At 46.2% G+C, this 27,038-nt stretch overlaps 1 protein-coding gene across 4 annotated transcripts in view; it reads right to left on the reverse strand.

The window, feature by feature from the left end:
• Positions 1–24,072: 24,072 nt before the first annotated feature.
• Positions 24,073–27,038, reverse strand: part of LOC138650175 (disintegrin and metalloproteinase domain-containing protein 10-like) — a 196,252-nt gene continuing 193,286 nt past the window's right edge. For all 4 annotated transcript variants that reach the window (XM_069740618.1, XM_069740619.1, XM_069740617.1 and 1 more), the window contains 2 exons: positions 26,707–26,803; positions 24,073–26,044 (listed from right to left, as the gene is read on the reverse strand). In XM_069740618.1, coding sequence (XP_069596719.1) covers positions 25,911–26,044; positions 26,707–26,803 — 231 coding nt within the window. In that variant the 3' untranslated portion in view covers positions 24,073–25,910. The remainder of the gene's footprint in view (positions 26,045–26,706; positions 26,804–27,038) is intronic.

Raw genomic sequence — 27,038 nt, forward strand, 5'->3', positions numbered from 1 at the left:
CAGAGGGGAGCCGGAGCAGTGTTCCGGACAGATCGGTGGCTTGGAGGGGCGATAGGTGGGGTGGGGTGGGGGCACATTAGTGTTTCCAGCCATGGCCGATGATATTGCAGCATCGGCCATGGCTGGATTGTAATATTTCACCAGTTATTATAGGTGAAATATTACAAATCGCTCTGATTGGCAGTTTCACTTTCAATAGCCAATCAGAGCGATCGTAGCCATGGGGGGGTGAAGGCACACCCCCTGGGCTAAACTACTACTGTCCCTGTCCCTGCAGATCGGGTGAAATGGGAGTTAACCCTTTCACCGGATCTGCAGGGACGCGATCTTTCCATGACGCCACATAGGCATCATGGGTCGGATTGGCACCGACATTCATGATGCCTACGTGGCGTCATGGGTCGGGAAGGGGTTAATTAGGTTAGCAGTTAACAAAAAAAATGCCAGATCTGACCTTCAAACCAGATTAGAAAATAAATTCGCAAAAATAGAGTTAGCAAATCAAATGTCCGTTTCTCTTTATCTCTTTAAACAAATCCAGGAAACAAAACTCCAGCTTGATGCTGTACTCACCACTAGGACGGAAAGATCACTAACTTGGACTAAGGCCACCTTTTATAATTATGCTAACAAACCCAGTAGAATGCTAGCACGTAAACTACGTGCGAGAGAATCACTCAATACAATTTTTTTCCATAAAAGACCCTACAGGCAAGGTGTCAACACATCCGGACACCATTTACAATATAGAGTATTACATAACTACTACCAAAATTTATAATCTGCAGCCTCCGCCACCTCCCCTTCTGCAAAAATTTTTACAAGATCTCCGACAACCCAAAATTTCAGAACTGATGGCCCAACAACTCCACTCAAATATTTCTGTAGAAGAAATAACCTCGGCTGTTAAAAATGTAAAAAAAGGAAAGCCCCCCCGGGCTGTTAGGAGTCGAGTTTCCTCTGCTGCACAGGGGGAATCTCGATCCATCTCCGCTGCGGTCTCCCATTCCCCTCCAGCCGCAGTGGAGTCTGCTCAGCAGGGACGTCGATCCCAGCGTCTCGCTCAGTCTGACTCTGTGAGAAGAGTTATTGCTGCTTCTCCAGCTTCTGCCTTTGAAGCCTATTCTGGTCAGCAGCGAGCGGACTTCTCTGGGACTAAGTCCTTATCTGCACACACTGAGCATGCCCAGGGCAAGATCTCCCGTTGGAGATCGAGGGTCATGTGCTCAGGCTCTGCGGCACATTCCATTGGTCCTCTTGGCAGGTCCTAGAAGGGCAAAAGTTCTGTAGCCATTTCCTGTGCTGCAGCTATATAAACTGCGCATGACCGCACGGCCATGCGCTAGTATTGTCTTACAATTGATATGTGTGTATGTGTGAGTGCAAGTCGTTCTTGGTTACCCCTTCCCTATTGAATGTCTGTTCGCGGAAGGTGTACGGCTGCTATCTAGCGCCCGACTTAGCCTACTACACTAAACACACATCACAGCGTCCTGTAGCTGTGCCTGCCAGTACGGCGCCGTGCGCCTGCCTTGCGCTTTCCATACCCAAGTCTGGGTGGTTAGTGGCGTCCGTTAGTGCGGCATCGCTCGCGCACTTGTGCGCTTATATTTCTGAAGGTTCTCTACACACCCAGTTGCGGTGTTGTGCCAGCAAGGGCCTAATCGGGCTTCAATCCCTTCTGGGGTTAAGTCCGCTGGCCACTTGCTCGCTCTCTAGTGCGGTATTGCGGTCCTGTGAATTAACAGGATCGCTTTCCTCACGCTGGGTGAGGTTTAACCCACGCGTGTTTACTTTAGTGTACCGCTATAGAGTCTGCAAATTGCTAGCAGCAGGTTCTCACCTGCACGGTGGACCCCGGACTGCGAACGCATCTTCGTCACCTGTCTTGGTGCGTTCCGCCAGTCCTAACATAATACTAGCGCCAGGGTCTGGCTAGTAAATGGCAGACGGTCAGCGTCTACAGCAGTACATCCAGCAGCTGGAGGGTAGGTTGGCGGCTCTCGAGCGCACAACCTCAGCTGTGGACGTTACTGCTGTCGCTGTTCAGGCTGCAAGTGCAGCTGCAGCCAGTTTGTCCGCTGCCACCCCTGCTCCGACCTTATCCCGTCTCCCGCTTCCAGACAAGTTTGCTGGTGACAGTAAGCCATGTCGGGGATTCGTGAGCCAGTGCTCCATACTAGGGTTGAGCGAAACGGGTCGAACATTTTCAAAAGTCGCCGACTTTTGGCTAAGTCGGGGTTTCATGAAACCCGATCCGACCCCTGTGCGGGGTCGGCCATGCGGTACGCGACTTTCGCGCCAAAGTCGCGTTTCAATGACGCGAAAAGCGCCATTTCTCAGCCAATGAAGGTAAACGCAGAGTGTGGGCAGCGTGATGACATAGGTCCTGGTCCCCACCATCTTAGAGAAGGGCATTGCAGTGATTGGCTTGCTGTCTGCGACGTCACAGGGGCTATAAAGAGGCGTTCCCGCCGACCGCCATCTTACTGCTGCTGATCTGAGCTTAGGGAGAGGTTGCTGCCGCTTTGTCAGAAGCAGGGATAGCGTTAGGCAGGGTCCATTAACCACAAAACCGCTTGTGCTGCAGCGATTTGCACTGTCCAACACCACCCTCGGTGTGCAGGGACAGTGGAAGTTTTTTTTTTTTTTTTTTTCCCCTCAGCGCTGTAGCTCATTGGGCTGCCCTAGAAGGCTCCCTGATAGCTGCATTGCTGTGTGTACGCCGCTGTGCAAACCAACTGCTTTTTTCAAAGCACAAATCCTCTTGTTCCTTCCTTTCTGCACAGCTATCTTTTTTGTTTGTCCACACTTTTTATTTCATTTGTGCATCAGTCCACTCCTTATTGCTGCCTGCCATACCTGGCTGAGATTACTGCAGGCAGGGAGATAGTAGCTGCCTGCCATACCTGGCTGAGATTACTGCAGGCAGGGAGATAGTAATTGTAGGACATTCCCTGTTTTTTGTTTTTTTTTTTTTTTGGTGGGAGATTAAGATTGGCAATTTGGCATTTCTGCTAGAGTGCCATCCCTGTGTGTGCCATCTCTCTCACATAGTGGGCCATAGAAAGCCTTTTCATTTTTCTGTATTTTTTTTTGTGGGGTGTATAAATTCTCCCTGATAAAAATACAGTGGGAGATTAATATTGGCCTTTGGGCTTGTGTGCCAGTCCTGAGTGTGCCATCTCTCTCACAAATAGTGGGCCATAGAAAGCCTATTTTATTTTTTTTGGGGTTTTATAAATTCTCCCTGAAAAAAAGGGAGATTAATATTGGCCTCTGGGCTTGTGTGCCAGTCCTGAGCGTGCCATCTGTGCCAGCCCTAGGCGTGCCATCTCTCTCACAAATAGTGGGCCATAGAAAGCCTATTTATTTATTTTTTTGGTTTTATAAATTCTCCCTGAAAAAAAGGGAGATTAATATTGGCCTCTGGGCTTGTGTGCCAGTCCTGAGCGTGCCATCTGTGCCAGCCCTGAGCGTGCCATCTCTCTCACAAATAGTGGGCCATAGAAAGCCTATTTAATTTTTTTTTTTGTTTTATAAATTTTCCCTGAAAAAAGGGAGATTAATATTGGCCTCTGGGCTTGTGTGCCAGTTGTGAGCGTGCCATCTGTGCCAGTCCTGAGCGTGCCATCTCTCTCACAAATAGTGGGCCATAGAAAGCCTATTTAAATATTTTTTTGGTTTTATAAATTCTCCCAGAAAAAAAGGGAGATTAATATTGGCCTCTGGGCTTGTGTGCCAGTCCTGAGCGTGCCATCTGTGCCAGCCCTGAGCGTGCCATCTCTCTCACAAATAGTGGGCCATAGAAAGCCTATTTAATTTTTTTTTTTGTTTTATCAATTTTCCCTGAAAAAAGGGAGATTAATATTGGCCTCTGGGCTTGTGTGCCAGTTGTGAGCGTGCCATCTGTGCCAGTCCTGAGCGTGCCATCTCTCTCACAAATAGTGGGCCATAGAAAGCCTATTTAAATATTTTTTTGGTTTTATAAATTCTCCCAGAAAAAAAGGGAGATTAATATTGGCCTCTGGGCTTCTGTGCCAGTCCTGAGCGTGCCATCTGTGCCAGTCCTGAGCGTCCCATCTCTCTCACAAATAGTGGGCCATAGAAAGCCTATTTTATTTTTTTTTTGGGTTTTAGAAATTCTCCCTGAAAAAAGGGAGATTAATATTGGCCTCTGGGCTTGTGTGCCAGTTGTGAGCGTGCCATCTGTGCCAGTCCTGAGCGTGCCATCTCTCTCACAAATAGTGGGCCATAGAAAGCCTATTTAAATATTTTTTTGGTTTTATAAATTCTCCCAGAAAAAAAGGGAGATTAATATTGGCCTCTGGGCTTCTGTGCCAGTCCTGAGCGTGCCATCTGTGCCAGTCCTGAGCGTCCCATCTCTCTCACAAATAGTGGGCCATAGAAAGCCTATTTTTTTTTTTTTGGGGGTTTTATAAATTCTCCCTGAAAAAAAGGGAGATTAATATTGGCCTCTGGGCTTGTGTGCCAGTCCTGAGCGTGCCATCTGTGCCAGCCCTGAGCGTGCCATCTCTCTCACAAATAGTGGGCCATAGAAAGCCTATTTAATTTTTTTTTTTGTTTTATAAATTTTCCCTGAAAAAAGGGAGATTAATATTGGCCTCTGGGCTTGTGTGCCAGTTGTGAGCGTGCCATCTGTGCCAGTCCTGAGCGTGCCATCTCTCTCACAAATAGTGGGCCATAGAAAGCCTATTTAAATATTTTTTTGGTTTTATAAATTCTCCCAGAAAAAAAGGGAGATTAATATTGGCCTCTGGGCTTCTGTGCCAGTCCTGAGCGTGCCATCTGTGCCAGTCCTGAGCGTCCCATCTCTCTCACAAATAGTGGGCCATAGAAAGCCTATTTTTTTTTTTTTTTGGGTTTTAGAAATTCTCCCTGGAAAAAAAAAGGGAGATTAATATTGCCCTTTGGGCTTGTGTGCCAGTACTAAGCGTTCCATCTCTCTCTCTCTCTCAGTCAGTGGGCCATAGAACGCCTATTTTTGGTTTTATTTGTTTTCTAAATTCTCCCTGAAAAAATCATTTTATTTTATTTGGTTTCTAAATTCTTCCTGATAAAATCATATTTTTTTTATTATTTTTTTTTCTAAAGTCTCCCTGAAAAAAAAAAAAAGAAAACAACCCAAAAAAACAGTGGAAGATTAATATTGGCCTTTCTGCTTGTGTGCCAGTCTTGACTCCTGGGTGTGCCATCTCTCTCTCTCTCTCTCTCTCTCTCTCTCTCTCCAATTGTGGTCCATAGAAAGCCTATATTTTTTTTCCTTGATTTGGGTTCCAAAATCTACCAGAGAAAATAACTCCATCAATCATTGGTAGAAAAATATTGGCCTCTGGGCTTGTGTGCCACTCCTGATTCCTGTGTGCGTCATCTCTCACTCAGTGGCCCATAGAAAGCATATAGTTTGTTACATTTGTTTTCTAAATTCTCCCTGCAAAAATCTATTTTTTTTTTTTTGGGGGGTTTCTAAAGTGTTCCTGAAAAAAATAAAAATAAAAAAAAAATAATAGTGTGACATTAATATTAACATTTGTGCTTCAGTGACAGTCCTGCGTGTGGGGCATCTCTCTAATTTGCAGCCACCAAAAAAAGAGTGTGTAACATTGGGCCTGATTTTCGCTGTGGTCTCACCAACCTGTAAAGGGGTAGCTAAATCATACTGAAGTTATAGCTCACCGTGTAAGTTGTGTGACTGCAACAAATAACGTTAGTTTGGTTACGTTTTTAAAACAATGAGGAAGTCTAGTGGAAGAGGTCGTGGCCGGGGGCGTTCATTGTCAGCTGGTAATGAGGGTAGTGGTAGTGGTGGAGCATCAGGTGGTCGTGGGGGAAAAAATATTGCACCTAAGTCTGGAGCTGTGGAGCCAGGTTCGTCGTCTGGCTACACAAGGCCTCGAACGCTCCCTTTTCTGGGATTAGGAAAACCGCTTTTAAAGCCGGAGCAGCAAGAGCAAGTTTTGGCTTATCTTGCTGACTCAGCCTCTAGCTCTTTTGCCTCATCTCGTGAAACTGGTAAAAGTAAAAGCAGCGCGTCGTTAGTGGATGTTCACGGTCAGGGACAAGTCACTTCCTTGTCCTCTTCAGCAAAAACAACAACAGAGAAGAATGCAGCAGGCGACACAACGGGTTACTCCATGGAGCTCTTTACACATACCGTCCCTGGCTTAGAAAGTGAAGCAGTTAACAGTCCATGCCCATTACAAATTGAATCTGACATGGAGTGCACTGACGCACAGCCACAGCCAGACTACTATGCTGGTCCTTTGACTCAGACCACAACATTGCCCTCGCAGGGTGCTGATCAAGAATCAGACCCTGATGAGACTATGTTGCCCCATCACGAACGCTATACCACCGAACGACACGGTGACACAGACGAAGTTGCGCAGGAGGTACAAGAAGAGTTATTAGATGACCCAGTTCTTGACCCCGATTGGCAGCCATTGGGGGAACAGGGTGCAGGCGGCAGCAGTTCTGAAGCAGAGGAGGAGGAGGGGCCGCAGCAGGCATCAACATCGCCACAGGTTCCATCTGCCGGGCCCGTATCTTGCCCAAAACGCGTGGCAAAGCCAAAACCTGGTGGAGGACAGCGTGGCCATCCGGTTAAAGCTCAGTCTGCAATGCCTGAAAAGGTATCCGATGCTAGAAAGAGTGCAGTCTGGCATTTTTTTAAACAACATCCAATTGATCAGCGCAAAGTCATCTGTCAAAAATGTTCTACTTCCTTAAGCAGAGGTCAGAATCTGAAAAGTCTCAATACTAGTTGCATGCATAGACATTTAACCACCATGCATTTGAAAGCTTGGACTAACTACCAAACGTCCCTTAAGGTTGTTGCACCCTCGGCCAATGAAGCTAGTCATCAACGCAACATCCCTTCCGGCAGTGTAGGACCACCATTTAGCGCACCACCTGCTGTATCTGTGCAGGTATCTTTGCCAGGCCAAAGCAGTCAGGGTCAGGGAATCACCAGTTTCGTAGTAGGAAACACTGCATCTAGGGCACCGGCGGCAACAATACCATCTCCCACCGTCTCTCAGTCTGCCATGTCCACCGGCACCCCCGCTAGTTCCACGATCTCCAGCTCTCCAGTCCAGCTCACCCTACATGAGACTATGGTTAGAAAAAGGAAATACTTAGCCTCGCATCCGCGTACACAGGGTTTGAACGCCCACATAGCTAGACTAATCTCGTTAGAGATGATGCCCTACCGGTTAGTTGAAAGCGAAGCTTTCAAAGACCTGATGGACTACGCTGTACCACGCTACGAGCTACCCAGTCGACACTTTTTTTCCAGAAAAGCCATCCCAGCCCTCCACCAGCATGTTAAAGAGCGCATCGTCCATGCACTCAGGCAATCTGTGAGCACAAAGGTGCACCTGACAACAGATGCATGGACCAGTAGGCATGGCCAGGGACGTTACGTGTCCATCACGGCACACTGGGTAAATGTGGTGGATTCAGGGTCCACAGGGGACAGCAAGTTTGGGACAGTTCTGCCTAGCCCACGGTCTAGTAAACAGTTGTCTGTAGCCGTTCGCACCCCCTCCTCCTCCTCCTCCTCCTCCTCGTCCTCCTGCAGAAGCAAGAGCTCGTCCACAGACCGCAGTCGCACAAACACTCCATCCGCACCTGCCACTGTTGCACACCAGGTCTCCCATTATGGGGCAGCTACTGGCATACGTCAGCAGGCTGTATTGGCTATGAAGTGTTTGGGCGACAATAGACACACCGCGGAAGTTCTGTCCGAGTTCTTGCAGCAAGAAACGCAGTCGTGGCTGGGCACTGTAGATCTTGAGGCAGGCAAGGTAGTGAGTGATAACGGAAGGAATTTCATGGCTGCCATCTCCCTTTCCCAACTGAAACACATTCCTTGCCTGGCTCACACCTTAAACCTGGTGGTGCAGTGCTTCCTGAAAAGTTATCCGGGGTTATCCGACCTGCTCCTCAAAGTGCGTGGACTTTGCGCACATATCCGCCGTTCGCCTGTACACTCCAGCCGTATGCAGACCTATCAGCGTTCTTTGAACCTTCCCCAGCATCGCCTAATCATAGACGTTGCAACAAGGTGGAACTCAACACTGCACATGCTTCAGAGACTGTGCGAACAGAGGCGGGCTGTTATGTTTTTGTGGGAGGATACACATACACGGGCAGGCAGTAGGATGGCAGACATGGAGTTGTCAGGTGTGCAGTGGTCGAAGATTCAAGACATGTGTCAAGTCCTTCAGTGTTTTGAGGAATGCACACGGCTGGTTAGTGCAGACAACGCCATAATAAGCATGAGCATCCCCCTAATGCGTCTGCTGATGCAAAGTTTGACGCACATAAAGGATCAGGCGTCTGCACCAGAGGAAGAGGAAAGCCTTGATGACAGTCAGCGATTGTCTGGTCAGGGCAGTGTACATGACGAGGTACCGGGCGAAGAGGAGGTGGAGGATGAGGAGGATGATGGGGATGAGTATATTTTTAATGAGGAAGCTTTCCCGGGGGCACGGGAAATTGGTGGCGTGGCAAGGCCGGGTTCTGGTTTTTTGAGGGACACAAGTGACGTAGATTTGCCTGCAACTGCCCCTCAACCAAGCACAACCGCAGATTTGACAACGGGAACTTTGGCCCACATGGCGGATTATGCCTTGCGTATCCTCAAAAGGGACACACGCATTACAAAAATGATGAACGATGACGATTACTGGTTGGCCTGCCTCCTTGATCCTCGCTATAAAGGCAAATTGCAAAATATTATGCCACATGAGAACTTGGAACTAATATTAGCAACAAAACAATCAACTCTTGTTGACCGTTTGCTTCTGGCATTCCCTGCACACAGCGCCCGTGATCGTTCTCACACGAGCTCCAGGGGCCAGCAGACCAGAGGTGTTAGAGGGGCAGAAATCAGAAGTGGCGTTGGCCAGAGGGGTTTTCTGACCAGGTTGTGGAGTGATTTTTCTATGACCGCAGACAGGACAGGTACTGCAGCATCAATTCAAAGTGACAGGAGACAACATTTGTCCAGTATGGTTACAAACTATTTTTCATCCCTTATCGACGTTCTCCCTCAACCGTCATTCCCATTTGATTACTGGGCATCCAAATTAGACACCTGGCCAGAATTGGCAGAATATGCATTGCAGGAGCTTGCTTGCCCGGCAGCTAGTGTCCTATCAGAAAGAGTATTCAGTGCTGCAGGTTCAATACTAACAGAAAAAAGGACTCGTCTGGCTACCCAAAATGTAGATGATCTAACCTTCATTAAAATGAACCACAACTGGATTTCAAAATCTTTTGCCCCACCCTGCCCGGCTGACACCTAGCTTTCCTATGAAAAGGTCTTGCCTGTGGACTATTCTGAATGACTTTTCCAATCTCGTAATTTTCTTCACCTGATTGTCCAGCATACGACATGTTTCCACCTCACGAAATGGCCAAACTCCCCACACGGGGCCGTGCTATCGCCACTTTGCGCTTGGACCCTTGAGAGTGCTGTTTGTCTGAAGAGGTGGGTGTGGCCGCTTTTGGTCGACGGCACTGCCACTGGGTCCCTCATAGTACAATAAAGTGTCTCTGGCGGTGGTGGTGCGCACCCAACGTCAGACACACCGTTGTAATATGAGGGGCCCTGTGCCTGTACCGCCGGCCACAAGACAGTTCCCCCCCCCAGCTCAAACAGTGCTCTACCACTAGCAAAATTATCTCTCACAGCTTCACCAATGTGTAGTCTAGCCGCTGACATCCTTCAATGCCTGGCACTGACAATACCATTGTTTTGACATTTTTGTTATGTTAGGCCTTCGAAGCCTGTCTGCGGTCCCTTCTTTCTACAACTACTACACTGACCAGGCCACTGCTGGCCGTGTTACCCTGGAACCAATTTAAAAGTGCCTACAGTCAGCCCAATTTTGTTATGTTAGGCCTTCGAAGACTGTCTGCCGTCACTCCTTCCACTAGACTTCCACTGACCATACACTGCTGCCCATGTACCCCTGGAACCAATTTAAAGTGCCTACAGCCAGCCCAATTTTGTTATGTTAGGCCTTCGAAGCCTGTCTGCGGTCACTCCTTCCACTAGACTTCCACTGACCAGACCACTGCTGCCCGTGTACCCCTGGAACCAATTTAAAAGTGCCTACAGCCAGCCCAAGTTTGTTATGTTAGGCCTTGGAAGCCTGTCTGCGGTCACTCCTTCCACTAGACTTCCACTGACCAGACCACTGCTGCCCGTGTACCCCTGGAACCAATTTAAAAGTGCCTACAGCCAGCCCAAGTTTGTTATGTTAGGCCTTGGAAGCCTGTCTGCGGTCACTCCTTCCACTAGACTTCCACTGACCAGACCACTGCTGCCCGTGTACCCCTGGAACCAATTTAAAAGTGCCTACAGCCAGCCCAAGTTTGTTATGTTAGGCCTTGGAAGCCTGTCTGCGGTCACTCCTTCCACTAGACTTCCACTGACCAGACCACTGCTGCCCGTGTACCCCTGGAACCAATTTAAAAGTGCCTACAGCCAGCCCAAGTTTGTTATGTTAGGCCTTCTAAGCCTGTCTGCGGTCCATTCTTTCAACTACTACTACACTGACCAGGTCACTGCTGCCCGTGTACCCCTGGAACCAATTTAAAATTGCCTACAGCCATGTGTTATTATTTTAGGCCTTCGATGCCTGTCTGCGGTCACTCCTTCCACTAGGCCTCCACTGACCACACCACTGCTGTCCGTGTACCCCTGGAACCAATTTAAAATTGCCTACAGCCAGCCCAATTTTTTTATTTTAGGCCTTCGATGCCTGTCTGCGGTCCATTCTTTCAACTACTACTACACTGACCAGGTCACTGCTGCCCGTGTACCCCTGGAACCAATTTAAAATTGCCTACAGCCATGTGTTATTATTTTAGGCATTCGATGCCTGTCTGCGGTCCATTTTTTCAACTACTACTACACTGACCAGGTCACTGCTGCCCGTGTACCCCTGGAACCAATTTAAAATTGCCTACAGCCATGTGTTATTATTTTAGGCCTTCGATGCCTGTCTGCGGTCACTCCTTCCACTAGGCCTCCACTGACCACACCACTGCTGCCCGTGTACCCCTGGAACCAATTTAAAATTGCCTACAGCCAGCCCAATTTTTTTATTTTAGGCCTTCGATGCCTGTCTGCGGTCCATTCTTTCAACTACTACTACACTGACCAGGTCACTGCTGCCCGTGTACCCCTGGAACCAATTTAAAATTGCCTACAGCCATGTGTTATTATTTTAGGCCTTCGATGCCTGTCTGCGGTCACTCCTTCCACTAGGCCTCCACTGACCACACCACTGCTGTCCGTGTACCCCTGGAACCAATTTAAAATTGCCTACAGCCATGTGTTATTATTTTAGGCCTTCGATGCCTGTCTGCGGTCCATTCTTTCAACTACTACTACACTGACCAGGGCACTGCTGGCCGTGTACCCCTGGAACCAACATCAGAAAATATAAAAATAAGTATTTTGCTTATAAAAAAGAAAATACTGGTGAGATATCAAATGCAGACATTTTAACATTAAAAACAAACACACAACTAAAATCTGGTACAGTACTAAAAATGGCCACCAGCTACAATTACTTTCTCCTGCAAGTAGTTAACTGAAAGTTTTTTTAAATTGAAAACACACATATGGCATCCACCGAGTGTTGTCCTGTCGCGTCTTCTTTATATTATTGCCGAGAAGATGCAAAATAATGAAAATAATAAAATCATTAATTACCAAAATAATAGAGAAAGTCAACACCACATTGCAAATAAACATTCATTCCAAATAAAGAAGCAGGGCGCGTCCGAGGGTGAGTATATACCTAATAAGAATATAATCACCCTCGGACGCGCAATGCTTATTTCCAACAGCCTTCCTTCCTAAGAATCAGCCCTTCCGTCGTGTAGAGAGACGTTGTGTTACACTCCAAGGTGTTCCCCAGGTTGCCTTTCCTGAGCTTCGATCTTCCGGCTCTCGTTTAGTAGTTCTTGGAAACTACTCTGCATTAGGCCTTCAAATTGGGTATGGGGTGTAGAGAGATGGTGTGTTCCACTCCAAGGTGTTCCCCAGGTTGCCTTTCCTGAGCTTCGATCTTCCGGCTCTCGTTTAGTAGTTGTTGGAAACTACGCTGCATTAGGCCTTCAAATTGGGTATGGGGTGTAGCGAGAGGGTGTGTTACACTCCAAGGTGTTCCCCAGGTTGCCTTTCCTGAGCTTCGATCTTCCGGCTCTCGTTTAGTAGTTCTTGGAAACTACACTGCATTAGGCCTTCAAATTGGGTATGGGGTGTAGAGAGAGGGTGTGTTACACTCCAAGGTGTTCCCCAGGTTGCCTTTCCTGAGCTTCGATATTCCGGCTCTCGTTTAGTAGTTGTCGGAAACTACGCTGCATTAGGCCTACAAATTGGGTATGGGGCGTAGAGAGAGGGTGTGTTACACTCCAAGGTGTTCCCCAGGTTGCCTTTCCTGAGCTTCGATATTCCGGCTCTCGTTTAGTAGTTGTCGGAAACTACGCTGCATTAGGCCTACAAATTGGGTATGGGGTGTAGAGAGAGGGTGTGTTACACTCCAAGGTGTTCCCCAGGTTGCCTTTCCTGAGCTTCGATCTTCATGCTCTCGTTTAGTAGTTGTCGGAAACTACGCTGCATTAGGCCTACAAATTGGGTATGGGGTGTAGAGAGAGGGTGTGTTACACTCCAAGGTGTTCCCCAGGTTGCCTTTCCTGAGCTTCGATCTTCATGCTCTCGTTTAGTAGTTGTCGGAAACTACGCTGCATTAGGCCTACAAATTGGGTATGGGGTGTAGAGAGAGGGTTTGTTACACTCCAAGGTGTTCCCCAGGTTGCCTTTCCTGAGCTTCGATCTTCCGGCTCTCGTTTAGTAGTTGTTGGAAACTACGCTGCATTAGGCCTTCAAATTGGGTATGGGGTGTAGCGAGAGGGTGTGTTACACTCCAAGGTGTTCCCCAGGTTGCCTTTCCTGAGCTTCGATCTTCCGGCTCTCGTTTAGTAGTTCTTGGAAACTACACTGCATTAGACCTTCAAATTGGGTATGGGGTGTAGAGAGAGGGTGTGTTACACTCTAAGGTGTTCCCCAGGTTTCCTTGCCATTGCTTCGGTCTTCCGACTCTCGTTTAGTAGTTGTAGAAAAGTACACTGCATTAGGCCATACAAAATGGGTATGGGGTGGAGAGAGATGGTGTGTTACACTCCAAGGTGTTCCCCAGGTTGCCTTTCCTGAGCTTCTATCTTCAGGCTCTCATTAAATTGTGGTTAAATGGAACAACTGCATTTGGCGTACTAGTTGGTTTGGGGCCTACTATCGGTGTCTGCCACTCCTTGCTGTTCTCCTCCACTGAACAAAGCTGTGCCGCCTGTTTACTACGGTTGCCAATTTTGAACTGCATTTCGACTACTTACTGATTTGGCCCTACTCTCTGTGTCAGCCTCTCATTCCAGTTGTCCTCCACTGCAATGCCCCCTGGTTATTCCTGTGTTACCAATTTTGAACTGCATTTAGCCCACTTTCTTCTTTGGGCCTATATCTGTGTTTCCACTTCATCGTGCCCATTGCCCAGCCAGTGATAGATGAGTCTGCTGGTACATTGACCCATAACGCAACATTCCCCGTGCACGCTACACAACAACATTGTGACCCTGCTGAAAGTCAGGTTGCTCTTCCCGCATACCATACCACCTTACACGGGGACAAAGAGGAAGGTGCAGATGAAAGTGCAGGTTCCTTCATCAGGTGGGGGGAGGAATACTAGTTGGCGACGTCACTGGCACAGGGCCTCTCATAGTACGCAAAAGTGTTGCTGCCGGTGGGAGGCGCCCCCGCCGTGCAAACACACCGCTGTACTTTGAGGGGCCCTGTGCCAGTGCCAATGCCAACGAGTGGGCCCCCCCTGCTTGCTCAGGTTCACAGCACTTGCAAAGTTGAAATACTTACCTCTCCCTGCTCCACTGCCGTGACGTGGTCCAGATTTCCTGGGCCCACTAATTACTTGAACCAGCCCTACCCCCCACAACTTTAGCCAAATGACCCCCAATTTCAAATGCCTTCCAATTATTATAAGGTAAATTACGCTTGACAAGCTTCATTAAGAAGAATGGATGGTTTTGACATTAAAATGGCCACTCTAGGTGTTTTCCTGGCCCCCACTCACTGCCGACTATGCTGCCCCATTGACTTGCATTGGGTTTCGTGTTTCGGTCGATCCCGACTTTACGTCATAATCGGCCGATTTCACTCGACCCGACTTTGGACATAGTCGGGTTTCGCAAAACCCGGCTCGACTCTAAAAAGGTCAAGGTCGCTCAACTCTACTCCATACATCTCGAGCTGCTGGCTGCACGTTTTCCTACGGAACGGGCGAAAGTGGGATTCATTATATCTCTCTTGTCGGGCAGGGCGTTGGAGTGGGCAACGCCGCTTTGGGAACGTGGTGATCGTGTGGTGCAGAGTGCTCCTATCTTCCTGGACGCTCTGAGGCAGGTCTTTCTGGGACCTCGTGTCACCCACGATACCGCGCTCCAATTGTTGGCAATTACTCAGGCTTCGTCCATGGTCAGCCAGTTTGCCATCCTATTCCGGACTCTAGCTTCTGAGCTGGAATGGCCGGATAAAGTCCTTATTCCGGTGTTCTGGAAAGGACTGGCAGATCATGTGAAGGACGCCTTGGCCACCAGGGAGATTCCCGCCACACTGGAGGAGCTTATTACTATAGCTACCCGCATCGATCTCCGTTTTAACGAGCGGAGGTTGGAGCGGACCCAGTGTAGGCAGAGGTTTCGGCTGGCTCCCATCTTTGCCAAACCTCTAGAATCTCCTGTTATGGCGTCCGACTCCCATGAGGCCATGGAGGTTTCTCGAGCGGGATCTAGGTCTCAGACCGCTCGAGTACCTGTGCTATGTAAAAATTGCCAGCAACCGGGACATTTCGCTAATAAATGTCCACGGCGGTCGGGAAAACGATCGCGTCTAGTGTCCATTGGAGGAGGTTCACTGGACACCGCGGCATTTTCCTCAAAATTGTCCTTTAAAGGGACAATCCTGTTAGGCATATCCACTCTTACAGTAGAGCTTTGTGTGGATTCAGGAGCAGAGGGAAATTTTATGTCTTCTGCTTTTGCTCAGCGCCACGCAATACCTCTGGCTATGCTAGCCAAACCAGTAACCGTGAGAGTGGTGAATGGGTCGACACTTCCATTACAGATCACACATCAGACTGTCCCTTTCACGTTAGCCATGTCCCCATCCCACCAGGAGACTATTTCCCTTCTTGTCCTTCCCGAGGGAATGGATGAGATTCTGCTGGGAATGCCCTGGCTTCGTTTCCACTCCCCACATATTGAGTGGACCTCTGGGAGGATATTGGGTTGGAGTGAATCCTGTAAGGGCAGATGTGTGAAAGAGTGCGTTCAGGTTTCCACCACTGAGATACCCGCAGATCTCTCTACTCTCCCCAAACACTATTGGTCTTATGCAGACGTCTTTTCCAAAAAAGCCGCGGAGACCCTTCCGCCTCACCGTCCCTATGACTGTCCTATAGATCTCTTGCCTGGAGCAGAACCTCCTCGGGGACGTGTCTATCCCCTCTCTCTCCCGGAAACGGAGGCTATGTCCCAATACATCCAGGAGAATTTGGCAAGAGGATTTATTAGGAAGTCAGTGTCACCAGCTGGGGCAGGGTTCTTCTTCGTACAGAAGAAGAATGGAGAGTTGCGTCCTTGCATAGACTACAGGGGTCTTAACGCCATCACCGTTAAAAATAAGTACCCGCTGCCCCTGATTTCTGAGCTTTTTGATAGGCTACGGGGAGCTAAGGTATTTACCAAATTAGACCTGCGGGGAGCTTATAACCTGATTCGCATTCGTGAGGGGGACGAATGGAAGACGGCGTTTAACACCAGAGATGGGCATTATGAGTATCTGGTGATGCCCTTCGGGCTCTGTAATGCCCCAGCCGTTTTCCAAGACTTTGTCAACGACATCTTCCGGGATATGCTTTCCACCTCGGTCGTAGTCTATCTGGATGATATTCTCATCTTCTCTCCAGATATTGACTCCCACCGGAGAGATGTTGGCAGAGTCTTCGACCTCTTACGGGCAAACTCTCTTTACGCAAAGTTGGAGAAGTGTGTGTTTGAGCAGGAGTCTTTACCTTTCTTGGGCTATATCATCTCTGCCCAAGGATTGGCTATGGATCCTGCCAAACTACAGGCTGTGATGGACTGGCAAGAACCCCATTCACTTAAAGCGGTGCAGCGCTTTATGGGGTTCATTAATTATTACCGCCAGTTCATCCCCCATTTCTCAACTTTGGTAGCTCCCTTGGTAGCCCTCACCAAGAAGGGAGCAAATCCCAAAGTGTGGTCTGAAGAGGTCTCCAGGGCCTTTTCTTCTACTAAGTCTCATTTTGCTAGCGCTCCCATCCTACATCGTCCCGATGTCGATAAGCCGTTTATAATGGAGGTGGATGCCTCTTCCGTTGGTGCTGGAGCAGTCCTCTTCCAGAAGGATGCTCAAGGTCGGAAGCATCCGTGCTTTTTCTTCTCCAAGACCTTCACACCAGCGGAGAGGAATTATTCCATCGGGGACAGGGAGTTGCTAGCGATGAAGCTGGCTTTCTCTGAGTGGAGACATCTCTTGGAGGGGGCTCGTTTTCCCTTTCAAGTATTTACAGACCATAAAAATTTGCTATATTTGCAAACAGCCCAGAGGCTAAATTCTCGCCAGGCCAGATGGTCCTTATTCTTCTCCCGATTCCACTTCACCCTCCATTATGTCGCTGGGGAGAAGAACATTCGAGCTGATGCTCTTTCTCGCTCTGTTGTGTCATCTGAGGAGGAGGAAGGAGAGCCTCGGCTTATTGTTCCTTCTGAGAGCTTGAGAACCGTGGCTCCGGTGTCGCTTGAGTCTGTGCCTCCAGGCAAGACTTTTGTGCCCATAAATTTGCGACCGGAGGTTCTCTCTTGGGCTCATTCCTCCAGGGTGGGTGGACACTTTGGGACTAAAAGGACATCTGAGCTGCTGGCGAGGACGTACTGGTGGCCGCATATGCTGCGAGATGTCAGGGATTACGTTCTGGCGTGTGTCTCATGCGCCAAAAATAAGTCTCCTCGACAACGGCCGTCTGGGTTACTCTATCCCTTGCCGGTGGCAGACAGGCCCTGGGAGATGGTCGGGATGGACTTTGTAGTGGGTTTGCCCAAGTCTCGCGGCTGTACCGTCATTTGGGTAATTACCGATCATTTCTCGAAAATGGTGCACTTGGTGCCGCTCCCACGGTTACCTTCTGCACGGGCCTTGGCAGCGTTGTTCATAAGACACATCTTCCGCCTACACGGCATGCCAGACAAAATTGTCAGTGACCGGGGTCCCCAGTTTGCGTCTCGGTTCTGGAGAGAGCTTTGTCGTCTTCTCAGCATTGAGTTAAATCTCTCTTCCGCATATCATCCCGAGACGAATGGGTTGGTAGAGAGGGCCAATCAGACTCTGGTCACATATCTGCGACATTTTGTTTCTGCCAGGCAGGATGACTGGGCATCTTTATTACCATGGGCAGAGTTCGCCCTTAATAACGCTGTAGCCGATTCCACCGGTCAGACTCCTTTCCTCCTTAATTACGGCCAGCATCCGCGGGTTCCTGTGCCTATGCCCGTGTCCTCTGCTGACTCCAGGGTGGCAGACTGGGCAGTGGAGGCACGGGACATTTGGGACCGCACTCAGGATGCCATTCGGGCCTCGAAGGAGAGAATGAGGTCCTCCGCCGATGCACATCGGCGCCCTGCCCCGGCCTTTGCTCCTGGCGACTTGGTGTGGCTCTCCGCCCGTAACATCAGGCTGCGAGTTGAGTCCACTAAGTTTGCTCCTCGCTACTTGGGCCCATTCAAGGTCCTCGAGCAGGTTAATCCCGTGGTCTACCACCTGGCTCTTCCTCCACGCTTGGGTATCACCGACACCTTTCATGTGTCCCTCTTGAAACCCGTATACATGTCCCGGTTTTCCGAGTCATCTGCCGGGACATCGGGTTCGTCTACGGACGATTACGAGGTGAACGCTATTTTAGGGTGCAAGGTGGTACGCGGCAAAAAGTTTTATTTGGTGGATTGGAAGGGTTATGGTCCAGAGGACAGGTCTTGGGAGCCTGCTGAAAACATTCGGGCCCCACAGCTCATTGCTGCCTTCGAGCGTAGCGAGGCCCAAGGAGGGGGGGGCCCTAGGAGGGGGGGTAATGTTAGGAGTCGAGTTTCCTCTGCTGCACAGGGGGAATCTCGATCCGTCTCCGCTGCGGTCTCCCATTCCCCTCCAGCCGCAGTGGAGTCTGCTCAGCAGGGACGTCGATCCCAGCGTCTCGCTCAGTCTGACTCTGTGAGAAGAGTTATTGCTGCTTCTCCAGCTTCTGCCTTTGAAGCCTATTCTGGTCAGCAGCGAGCGGACTTCTCTGGGACTAAGTCCTTATCTGCACACACTGAGCATGCCCAGGGCAAGATCTCCCGTTGGAGATCGAGGGTCATGTGCTCAGGCTCTGCGGCACATTCCATTGGTCCTCTTGGCAGGTCCTAGAAGGGCAAAAGTTCTGTAGCCATTTCCTGTGCTGCAGCTATATAAACTGCGCATGACCGCACGGCCATGCGCTAGTATTGTCTTACAATTGATATGTGTGTATGTGTGAGTGCAAGTCGTTCTTGGTTACCCCTTCCCTATTGAATGTCTGTTCGCGGAAGGTGTACGGCTGCTATCTAGCGCCCGACTTAGCCTACTACACTAAACACACATCACAGCGTCCTGTAGCTGTGCCTGCCAGTACGGCGCCGTGCGCCTGCCTTGCGCTTTCCATACCCAAGTCTGGGTGGTTAGTGGCGTCCGTTAGTGCGGCATCGCTCGCGCACTTGTGCGCTTATATTTCTGAAGGTTCTCTACACACCCAGTTGCGGTGTTGTGCCAGCAAGGGCCTAATCGGGCTTCAATCCCTTCTGGGGTTAAGTCCGCTGGCCACTTGCTCGCTCTCTAGTGCGGTATTGCGGTCCTGTGAATTAACAGGATCGCTTTCCTCACGCTGGGTGAGGTTTAACCCACGCGTGTTTACTTTAGTGTACCGCTATAGAGTCTGCAAATTGCTAGCAGCAGGTTCTCACCTGCACGGTGGACCCCGGACTGCGAACGCATCTTCGTCACCTGTCTTGGTGCGTTCCGCCAGTCCTAACACGGGCCTGATGGTCTTACGGCAGCATATTCTAAAAATTTTTATGAGATCCTCATGCCTCACATCAAAGGCTTTTGCGATGCTTTTTTTCATGGCTCACAAATGCCCCCAGAATTTTTTGTTGCTCATGTCACTGTAATACCCAAACCCAAAAGAGACCATCTCTTGACTAAGAATTATAGGCTCATTTCTCTACTAAACATAGATTTAAAAATTTTCACAGCAATTATTACCAGTAGACTAAACAAATTGCTACCTTCTCTTATCCACCGAGACCAGGTAGGATTCATACCAACAAGACAGACCCCGGATAACATTCGACGTAATCTCAATGTCATTCACATGGGAAACCTATGTAAGGAACAGCTCCTATTCCTACCCTTAGATATTGAAAAGGCTTTTGACTCGTTATCATGGACATATCTATTTACAGTTCTCTCTAAATTTGGTTTTACCCCCGAACTCATTGTGTGTCTTAAATTATTGTACGATCTTCCCACAGCATATTTTAAACTTCCAACAACAAGCCCCACACCTATAATTATACAACGTGGCACTAAGCAGGGGTGTCCACTTTCCCCAGCCCTTTTCACATTAACTATAGATCCCTTAGCCAAAGCTATTAGGACAAATCTGAACATAACAGGACTCACAAATTTGGGCGATCAATACAAAGTTAGTCTTTTCGCAGATGACCTCCTTTTAACTATTACTAACACCCACACTACCCTCCCTAATCTATTTTCATTGCTCCATGAATTCGGAGATATTTCGGGACTCAAAATTAATATTAACAAATCTGAAGCACTTCGTTACCAATAGCAATACCAGCCAAGACATTTTCCAAATTATACTCCACTATTAACAGATTCATATGGCAAGGAAAGAAAGCTAGAATTACACAAAAAGTAATGTTTTTCCATAGAAGACTAGAGGGTATATCACTTGCGAACTTTGCACTTTATTTTAAATCTGCCCAAATAGCACAACTGACATATATCTGTTCTCAAAATCATAAACCAAGATGGGTCCATTTAGAGTCTCCTCTCATTAACCTATTCCCATTACCCGTTCTAATGTGGTCTACAGAGAAAATCCAAAAAGATATAAACCTAACGGCACCCTTTACAGCCCATTCTCTTATTCTTTGGAGGAAAGCTAGATTTAAATATAAGCTACAATCTGAACCTTCCCTTTTAACCTCCATCGTATGCAACCCGATGTTCTTACTGGGCCTCAACACAAATATGTTTACATGGTGGATCCTACAGGGGATTACTACATTAAAACACTTGTGCTCTCCATTTAACATTTTACTGGATAGGCTGGAATTTGTTTGGAATTATGAGCCTCCAGTTGGAGAGACCATGCACATAAACCAGGTCTTCCACTTTGCCAGTAGTATAGTATTCTTCCAAACAAAAACTCCCTACGTGTGTCTAGTTTTGAGCAAAATGCATCAGTGACCCAATGGGAAGAGGAACAATATCTTTAATATACTCAATTATTAACCCACCTCATGATGAGACAAAATTGAAATTCATGATACAGTGGGAGGAGGAGATGGATTCGATTTGCCATTGAAGGATTGGAGATTTTGTTGTGATACATTGTCCAAGGGAAGCCACCAATCGCCCCTTGTGGAGACCTCATTGAAAGTCCTCCACAGAACCTACCTAGTGACAACTAAACTTTACAGTACATATACAAATATTTCAGCTGCACGTTTTTTTGAGGCTGTGGTCTACCTGAGGACATGAAACACATCTGGTGGACTTGTCCAGCAGTCTCGGCTCTGTCATAGAGTGAATCTCATGGTGAATCAATTGATAGGCAAGAAAATTATTCTGGATCCTGCCGTTTTCCTCCTTGGGGCAAGGCACTCGTCTCTTCCTAAAGGTCTTCATAAATTAGTAAATTTTCTTTTCATGGCTACCAAAATTCATATAGCAGCAAAATGGAAATCCCCAACGCTGTCATTTCTGCTTGTTAAAGAAAGGATGAATAATATGTAAAGCGCCAAGGAATAAATGGTGCTATAATAATATAATAATAAATAATAATAATATTATGCTTTATGAATTCATTGAAGCTACTAGAAATGACATATGGGATCAGTTCTTTAAGATTTTGAGACCATGGATAGATTTGGAATCTAATACACAAATGGACCAGATTTTACGTCTTTCACCGTAACATCTTCGGACAGGGGAAATGGGGAATTAGATCTAGAACTTCAATATATAATCAATCTGTATTTGTCCTTGGTTCGCCGTGTGGGTGAGATTGGACTGGAAGTATCATTGAAACTAGGGTAATAATGATACTACAATGTTTACTTTGGATTTAATACTTTCTTTCCCTACTGTTTTATCCTCTTGCTGTCACTGTATTGTCTTTCCCTATGTCAGTTATATGTTTCTTATGATAAGCCAAAAATCCCCCCGCAAGGGAATATGTTTCCAATGTGTATTCTTTTTTTACAGTTAAAAATTCCAATAAAAACATGTTGAAATTAATACCAATGTTAGCTGTGTTTAGTGTAGAGATAGGTGCTAGGTATCATCTGCTGGAAATGAGTGTTCCTTCTGGTCACAAGCATCTCTTCCACAGTCCATAACTTGATTGCTTTTTTCATGCATTCATTGACAAATTCAATTTTTTTACGGTGATCTGTACTCAGAAATTCATCAAAGTAGGCGGGGTTGCTTGCTTTCCTCCAAAGCTTGTTGCTGTCATATACAAGAAAAAAATCTATTCGGGGATGATTCAAATCCATTCTATATTCTGCAATAATACCGCTAAGTAGGGATAGCGTATTATAAGCATCTAGTCAGGGATTATTGCCTTATAAATTATAATCTGCTTTTTTCCATGGACTCATTGACAGATTTGTGTATTTTACGGTAATCTGTACTCAGAAATTTATCAAAGCAGGCAAAATTAATTGATTTAATGTATCCATTCACAGTTTCTCTGTACCATCTGTATGTAAGAGGTGGTGGTGGAAGACCTTACGCAACTGAAGCTGGAATTACCTCTTCAGAACTCTCCATCACTTTGTTTTCATCCATTTTTGGGTGCTTCTTGAAGTATTTTGAGGGTCATTGTCCTGCTGGAAGATTCATGATCTAGGATGCAAGCCCAGGTTACTGACACTTGGCACTACATTGGGACCCAAAATCATTTGGGAATTTTCACATTTCTTGAGGCATTGCACACAGTGAAGGCAACCCTCAAATATCTTTGAACCGCCATCATATTTGACTGTAACTACTGTGTTATTTTATTTGTAGGCCTCATTCCATTTACAGTAAACAGTAGAATTATATTCTTTACCAAAAAAGCTCTTTCTTGGTCTTATTATTATTATTATTATTATTATTATTATTATTATTTATAAAAACTATGAAAATGGAGTAAATAGTCAGATAATGCGAGTTAACCTCATCACATCTTCCACTTGACCTCTGGATGCTGGCTTGAAGGATAACAGTAAGTGGGATATGCCTCTAACAATATTCAACCAGACAGCCAAGACATCCAGACAGCCAAGAGATCCATAGACCAAAGAATCAGAGACTCTTTACAAAACCACAGCCAGGAGCACTCTACAGGATAGCTGCCAGATCCTGGCTCCATCATGAGGGACACAGATTTGACCATGGCCCCAGTTGAAAGAATACAGATCTGCTTCATTGACCATTACTGAGTCATGGATATGTTTGGAGTAGTCAGGATTTGGACCCACCGGTCACCTGAGCCCCATTGAAACATTTGGCAAAGCCAGGATGTTCAGAGAAGCCAGGATATGACCCTCCGGCCACCTGGCCTTGTACCTCAATGGACTGTCAGCTTCTTAAGCATGTTGTTAAATCCTATCTGTGTGCCACAGGTGGGGGTAGTCAGCCCTGAAATCTCTGAAGTCACAGCAAGTCCAGGCAAGTCAGTGGAAGGATTGGACAGTACTATGTGTTAATTGCCTGTTTTGTGGTTCAATAAAATGTTGTCACACTATTTTACTCTCACCCTGTGGTGTCTGAGTAGTATTGTGCCCATGGTAAACGGAGAGCAGGCGTTCGGTGGGATGATCGATGGCCCATGCAGTTTTGGCTAGCATACTAGAACACCCACTGATCCTTGTGTCTCCACAGCCCTTCACATTATGTTTTAATGTTGTAGCTGCCTATATCCAGTCTTTGCACTGCAATAGCCTGCACTTTCTGGGATTTCACACTTGCATTTATCCACCAATTGTATTGATTCACGCTCTCAGGTAGGCAGTAGGTAGCGTTCATACAAGAACTGGATTCTTGTATTAAAACAATGTGACATTTATTTTTCACTGGTTGCACAGTACAAAACAAAACAATAAACAAATTCCTAGCCCTGTGCAGGCGGTAACTAAACAACAAAGACCCTGGCTACTGATACACGGCTGAACTAGTCCCAATCTAGTCAAACAGGACAACTATTGTCCATAGCAACCACTGATACTTGCAGTTTGATGAACATGACCTGTGCAGTCTCTTCTCAGAGTGAAATTCTGGCTTGTCTCTTTCTCCAGTTCCAATACAATCCACTCTGGTCAGCTTCCCACAGCTGACTCACTAATGCACCACCACCAGACTTGCTACAATATATATGGTATATATATATATATATATATATATATATATATATATATATACACACATATATATATATATATATATATATACGGTATATATATATACATATATATATATATACCGTATATATATATATATATATATATATATATACAGCCATGGCCAAAAGTATTCACACCCCTGCAATTCTGTCCGATAATACTCAGTTTCTTCCTGAAAATGATTGCAAACACAAATTATTTGGTATTATTATCTTCATTCATTGTGTTCAAAAAACACAAAAAGAATTGTCCTAAAGCCAAATTGGATATAATATCACACCAAACATAAAAAAGGGGGTGGACAAAGGTATTGGCACCCTTTGAAAAATCATGTGATGCTTCTCTAATTTGTGTAATTAACAGCACCTCTAACTTACCTGTGGCACCTAACAGGTGTTGGCAATAACTAAATCACACTTGCAGCCAGTTGACATGGATTAAAGTTGACTCAACCTCTGTCCTGTGTCCTTGTAAGTACCATATTGAGCATGGAGAAAAGAAACAAGACCAAGAACTGTCTGAGGACTTGAGAAACCAAATTGTGAGGAAGCATGAGCAATCTCAAGGCTACAAGTCCATCTCCAAAGACCTGAATGTTCCTGTGTCTACCGTGCGCAGTGTCATCAAGAAGTTTAAAGCCCATGGCACTGTGGCTAACCTCCCTAGATGTGGACGGAAAAGAAAAATTGACAAGAGATTTCAACGCAAGATTGTGCGGATGTTGGATAAAGAACCTCGACTAACATCCAAACAAGTTCAAGCTGCCCTGCAGTCCGAGGGTACAACAGTGTCAACCCGTACTATCCTTCGGCATCTGAATGAAAAGGGACTGTATGGTAGGAGACCAAGGAAGACCCCACTTCTTACCCCGAGACATAAAAAAGCCAGGCTGGAGTTTGCCAAAACTTACCAGAAAAAGCCTAAAACGTTTTGGAAGAATGTTCTCTGGTCAGATGAGACAAAAGTAGAGCTTTTTGGGCAAAGGCATCAACATAGAGTTTACAAGAGAAAAAAAGAGGCATTCAAAGAAAAGAACACGGTCCCTACAGTCAAACATGGCAGAGGTTCCCTGATGTTTTGGGGTTCCTTTGCTGCCTCTGGCACTGGACTGCTTGACCGTGTGCATGGCGTTATCTAGTCTGAAGACTACCAACAAATGTTTCAGCATAATGCAGGGCCCAGTGTGAGAAAGCTGGGTCTCCCTCAGAGGTCATGGGTCTTCGAGCAGGACAATTACCCAAAACACACTTCAAAAAGCACTAGAAAATGGTTTGAGAGAAAGCACTGGACTTCTAAGGTGGCCAGCAATGAGTCCAGACCTGAATCCCATAGAACACCTGTGGAGAGATCTAAAAATGACAGTTTGGAGAAGGCACCCTTCAAATATCAGGGACCCGGAGCAGTTTGCCAAAGAAGAATGGTCTAAAATTCCAGCAGAGCATTGTAAGAAACTCATTGATGGTAACCGGAAGCGGTTGGTCGCAGTTATTTTGGCTAAAGGTTGTGCAACCAAGTATTAGGCTGAGGGTGCCAATACTTTCGTCTGGCCCATTTTTGGAGTTTTGTGTGAAATGATCAATGTTTTGCTTTTTTGCTTCATTCTCTTTTGTGCTTTTTCATTTAAGACAAATTAAATGAAGATAATAATACCAAAGAATTTGTGATTGCAATCATTTTCAGGAAGAAACTGAGTATTATCTGACAGAATTGCAGGGGTGTGAATACTTTTGGCCATGACTGTATATAGTTTTCAGCTTTATAACACTTATAGTGTTTTGTTTTGTTTTTTCAGTTTAATACGATATCCCATCTCAGTATATATACAAAAACTGTCAATCATTCTATGAGTCTTTTGTTCGGTTCAGCGGCTTTTTACGTCAATTACTGAATAAAATCATTGTGAAGAAATGGTCTTCTGGCATCTTAGCAATATACCAAAAGGCTCAGCTGACTTTCCTTAACTTTTACTTTCACATTAGAGATTCTCTACAATATAGACTGTTATTTTAGATTCTGGTCTCTGACTGCACATAAATGGAAGACATATATAATTCTTCTTCCTGCTCACTAATAGGTCCTTGATGGTCGGTCCTGGATCTTCTAGAATTAGCTCTACTAGTTGGCTTTGTTGTTTTTTGTACTAGAAAAAAAAACAGATTAACAATTTTATAAGTATAAAAAAGTGTCAAAAATAAAACCAAGCTTAATCATATGAAAACTTATGTGAGTTTCTTGCTTTCTTTCTAAAGCTAACAAGTGAAAGTCAAGTAACAGTGCCACTGATATATTATAGGTATGTAAATAAAAATCTTTATTATTCAATGACAAAAAAATGAAAATGGTGAGGAGTTGTAATATTTAATGTCCATTATTATTATTAGTTTGGATTAAATTGTTAAACTTTACTAATCTTATGTTTTGAGCTGGTGGGGCAGGGCTCTGGACAGTATTTGTCTTCTTCCCCTTCTGGCAGCTGAAAATGTAATCCTAGTGCTATATTGCCATACAACTGGGGAGGCACTTCTTCACTGAAAACTAGGGCTGACCACCTGAACATAAGATTGCTATGCAGAGAACTGACTGTAAGGAGAGTGACTGAGCATGCAAGTCTACACACTTTGAACACCATATGGAAGGTCTTTGAAGGTCTTTATGTAATATATAAGTCTAAAGAAATATTCTGTCAGAGCCTTGTTCTCAGACTTGGGATGAGTCCTAATGATCAGCAAGTTATTAGCTATCTTGAATGTAGGTGAAAACTTACATCTATGGCACAATCCTTTTAAGAATTCTCATTGTTACCTGTACTGGAGTCCAGAGTCCGGCCAAATATAAATATGGTCCCAGCCATCATGGCTCCAAGTGTTAATATAATGAGGAGAATCGCCCACCATCGAGTCTATATGAAATAGAAAAGAAGAATACATATAAGCCAATTTAGCGAAAACTTTATACACAAATTATTTTGGACACATTGTTTTGTTTTGTAGCAAGAAGAAAACAATATTCTGCAACACATATCCAGTAAACTTTGTTTCCAGGAGATCCACCTTTTGTCAGTACAGGGACGTAACTATTCAAAGCCTTGCAGCAAAAACTTAATAGATCTTTCTCTAGTTCAAATTCAGTGAAAG

Source organism: Ranitomeya imitator, chromosome 1, assembly GCF_032444005.1.
Source record: "Ranitomeya imitator isolate aRanImi1 chromosome 1, aRanImi1.pri, whole genome shotgun sequence".
In the NCBI taxonomy this organism is placed as follows: Eukaryota; Metazoa; Chordata; class Amphibia; order Anura; family Dendrobatidae; genus Ranitomeya; species Ranitomeya imitator.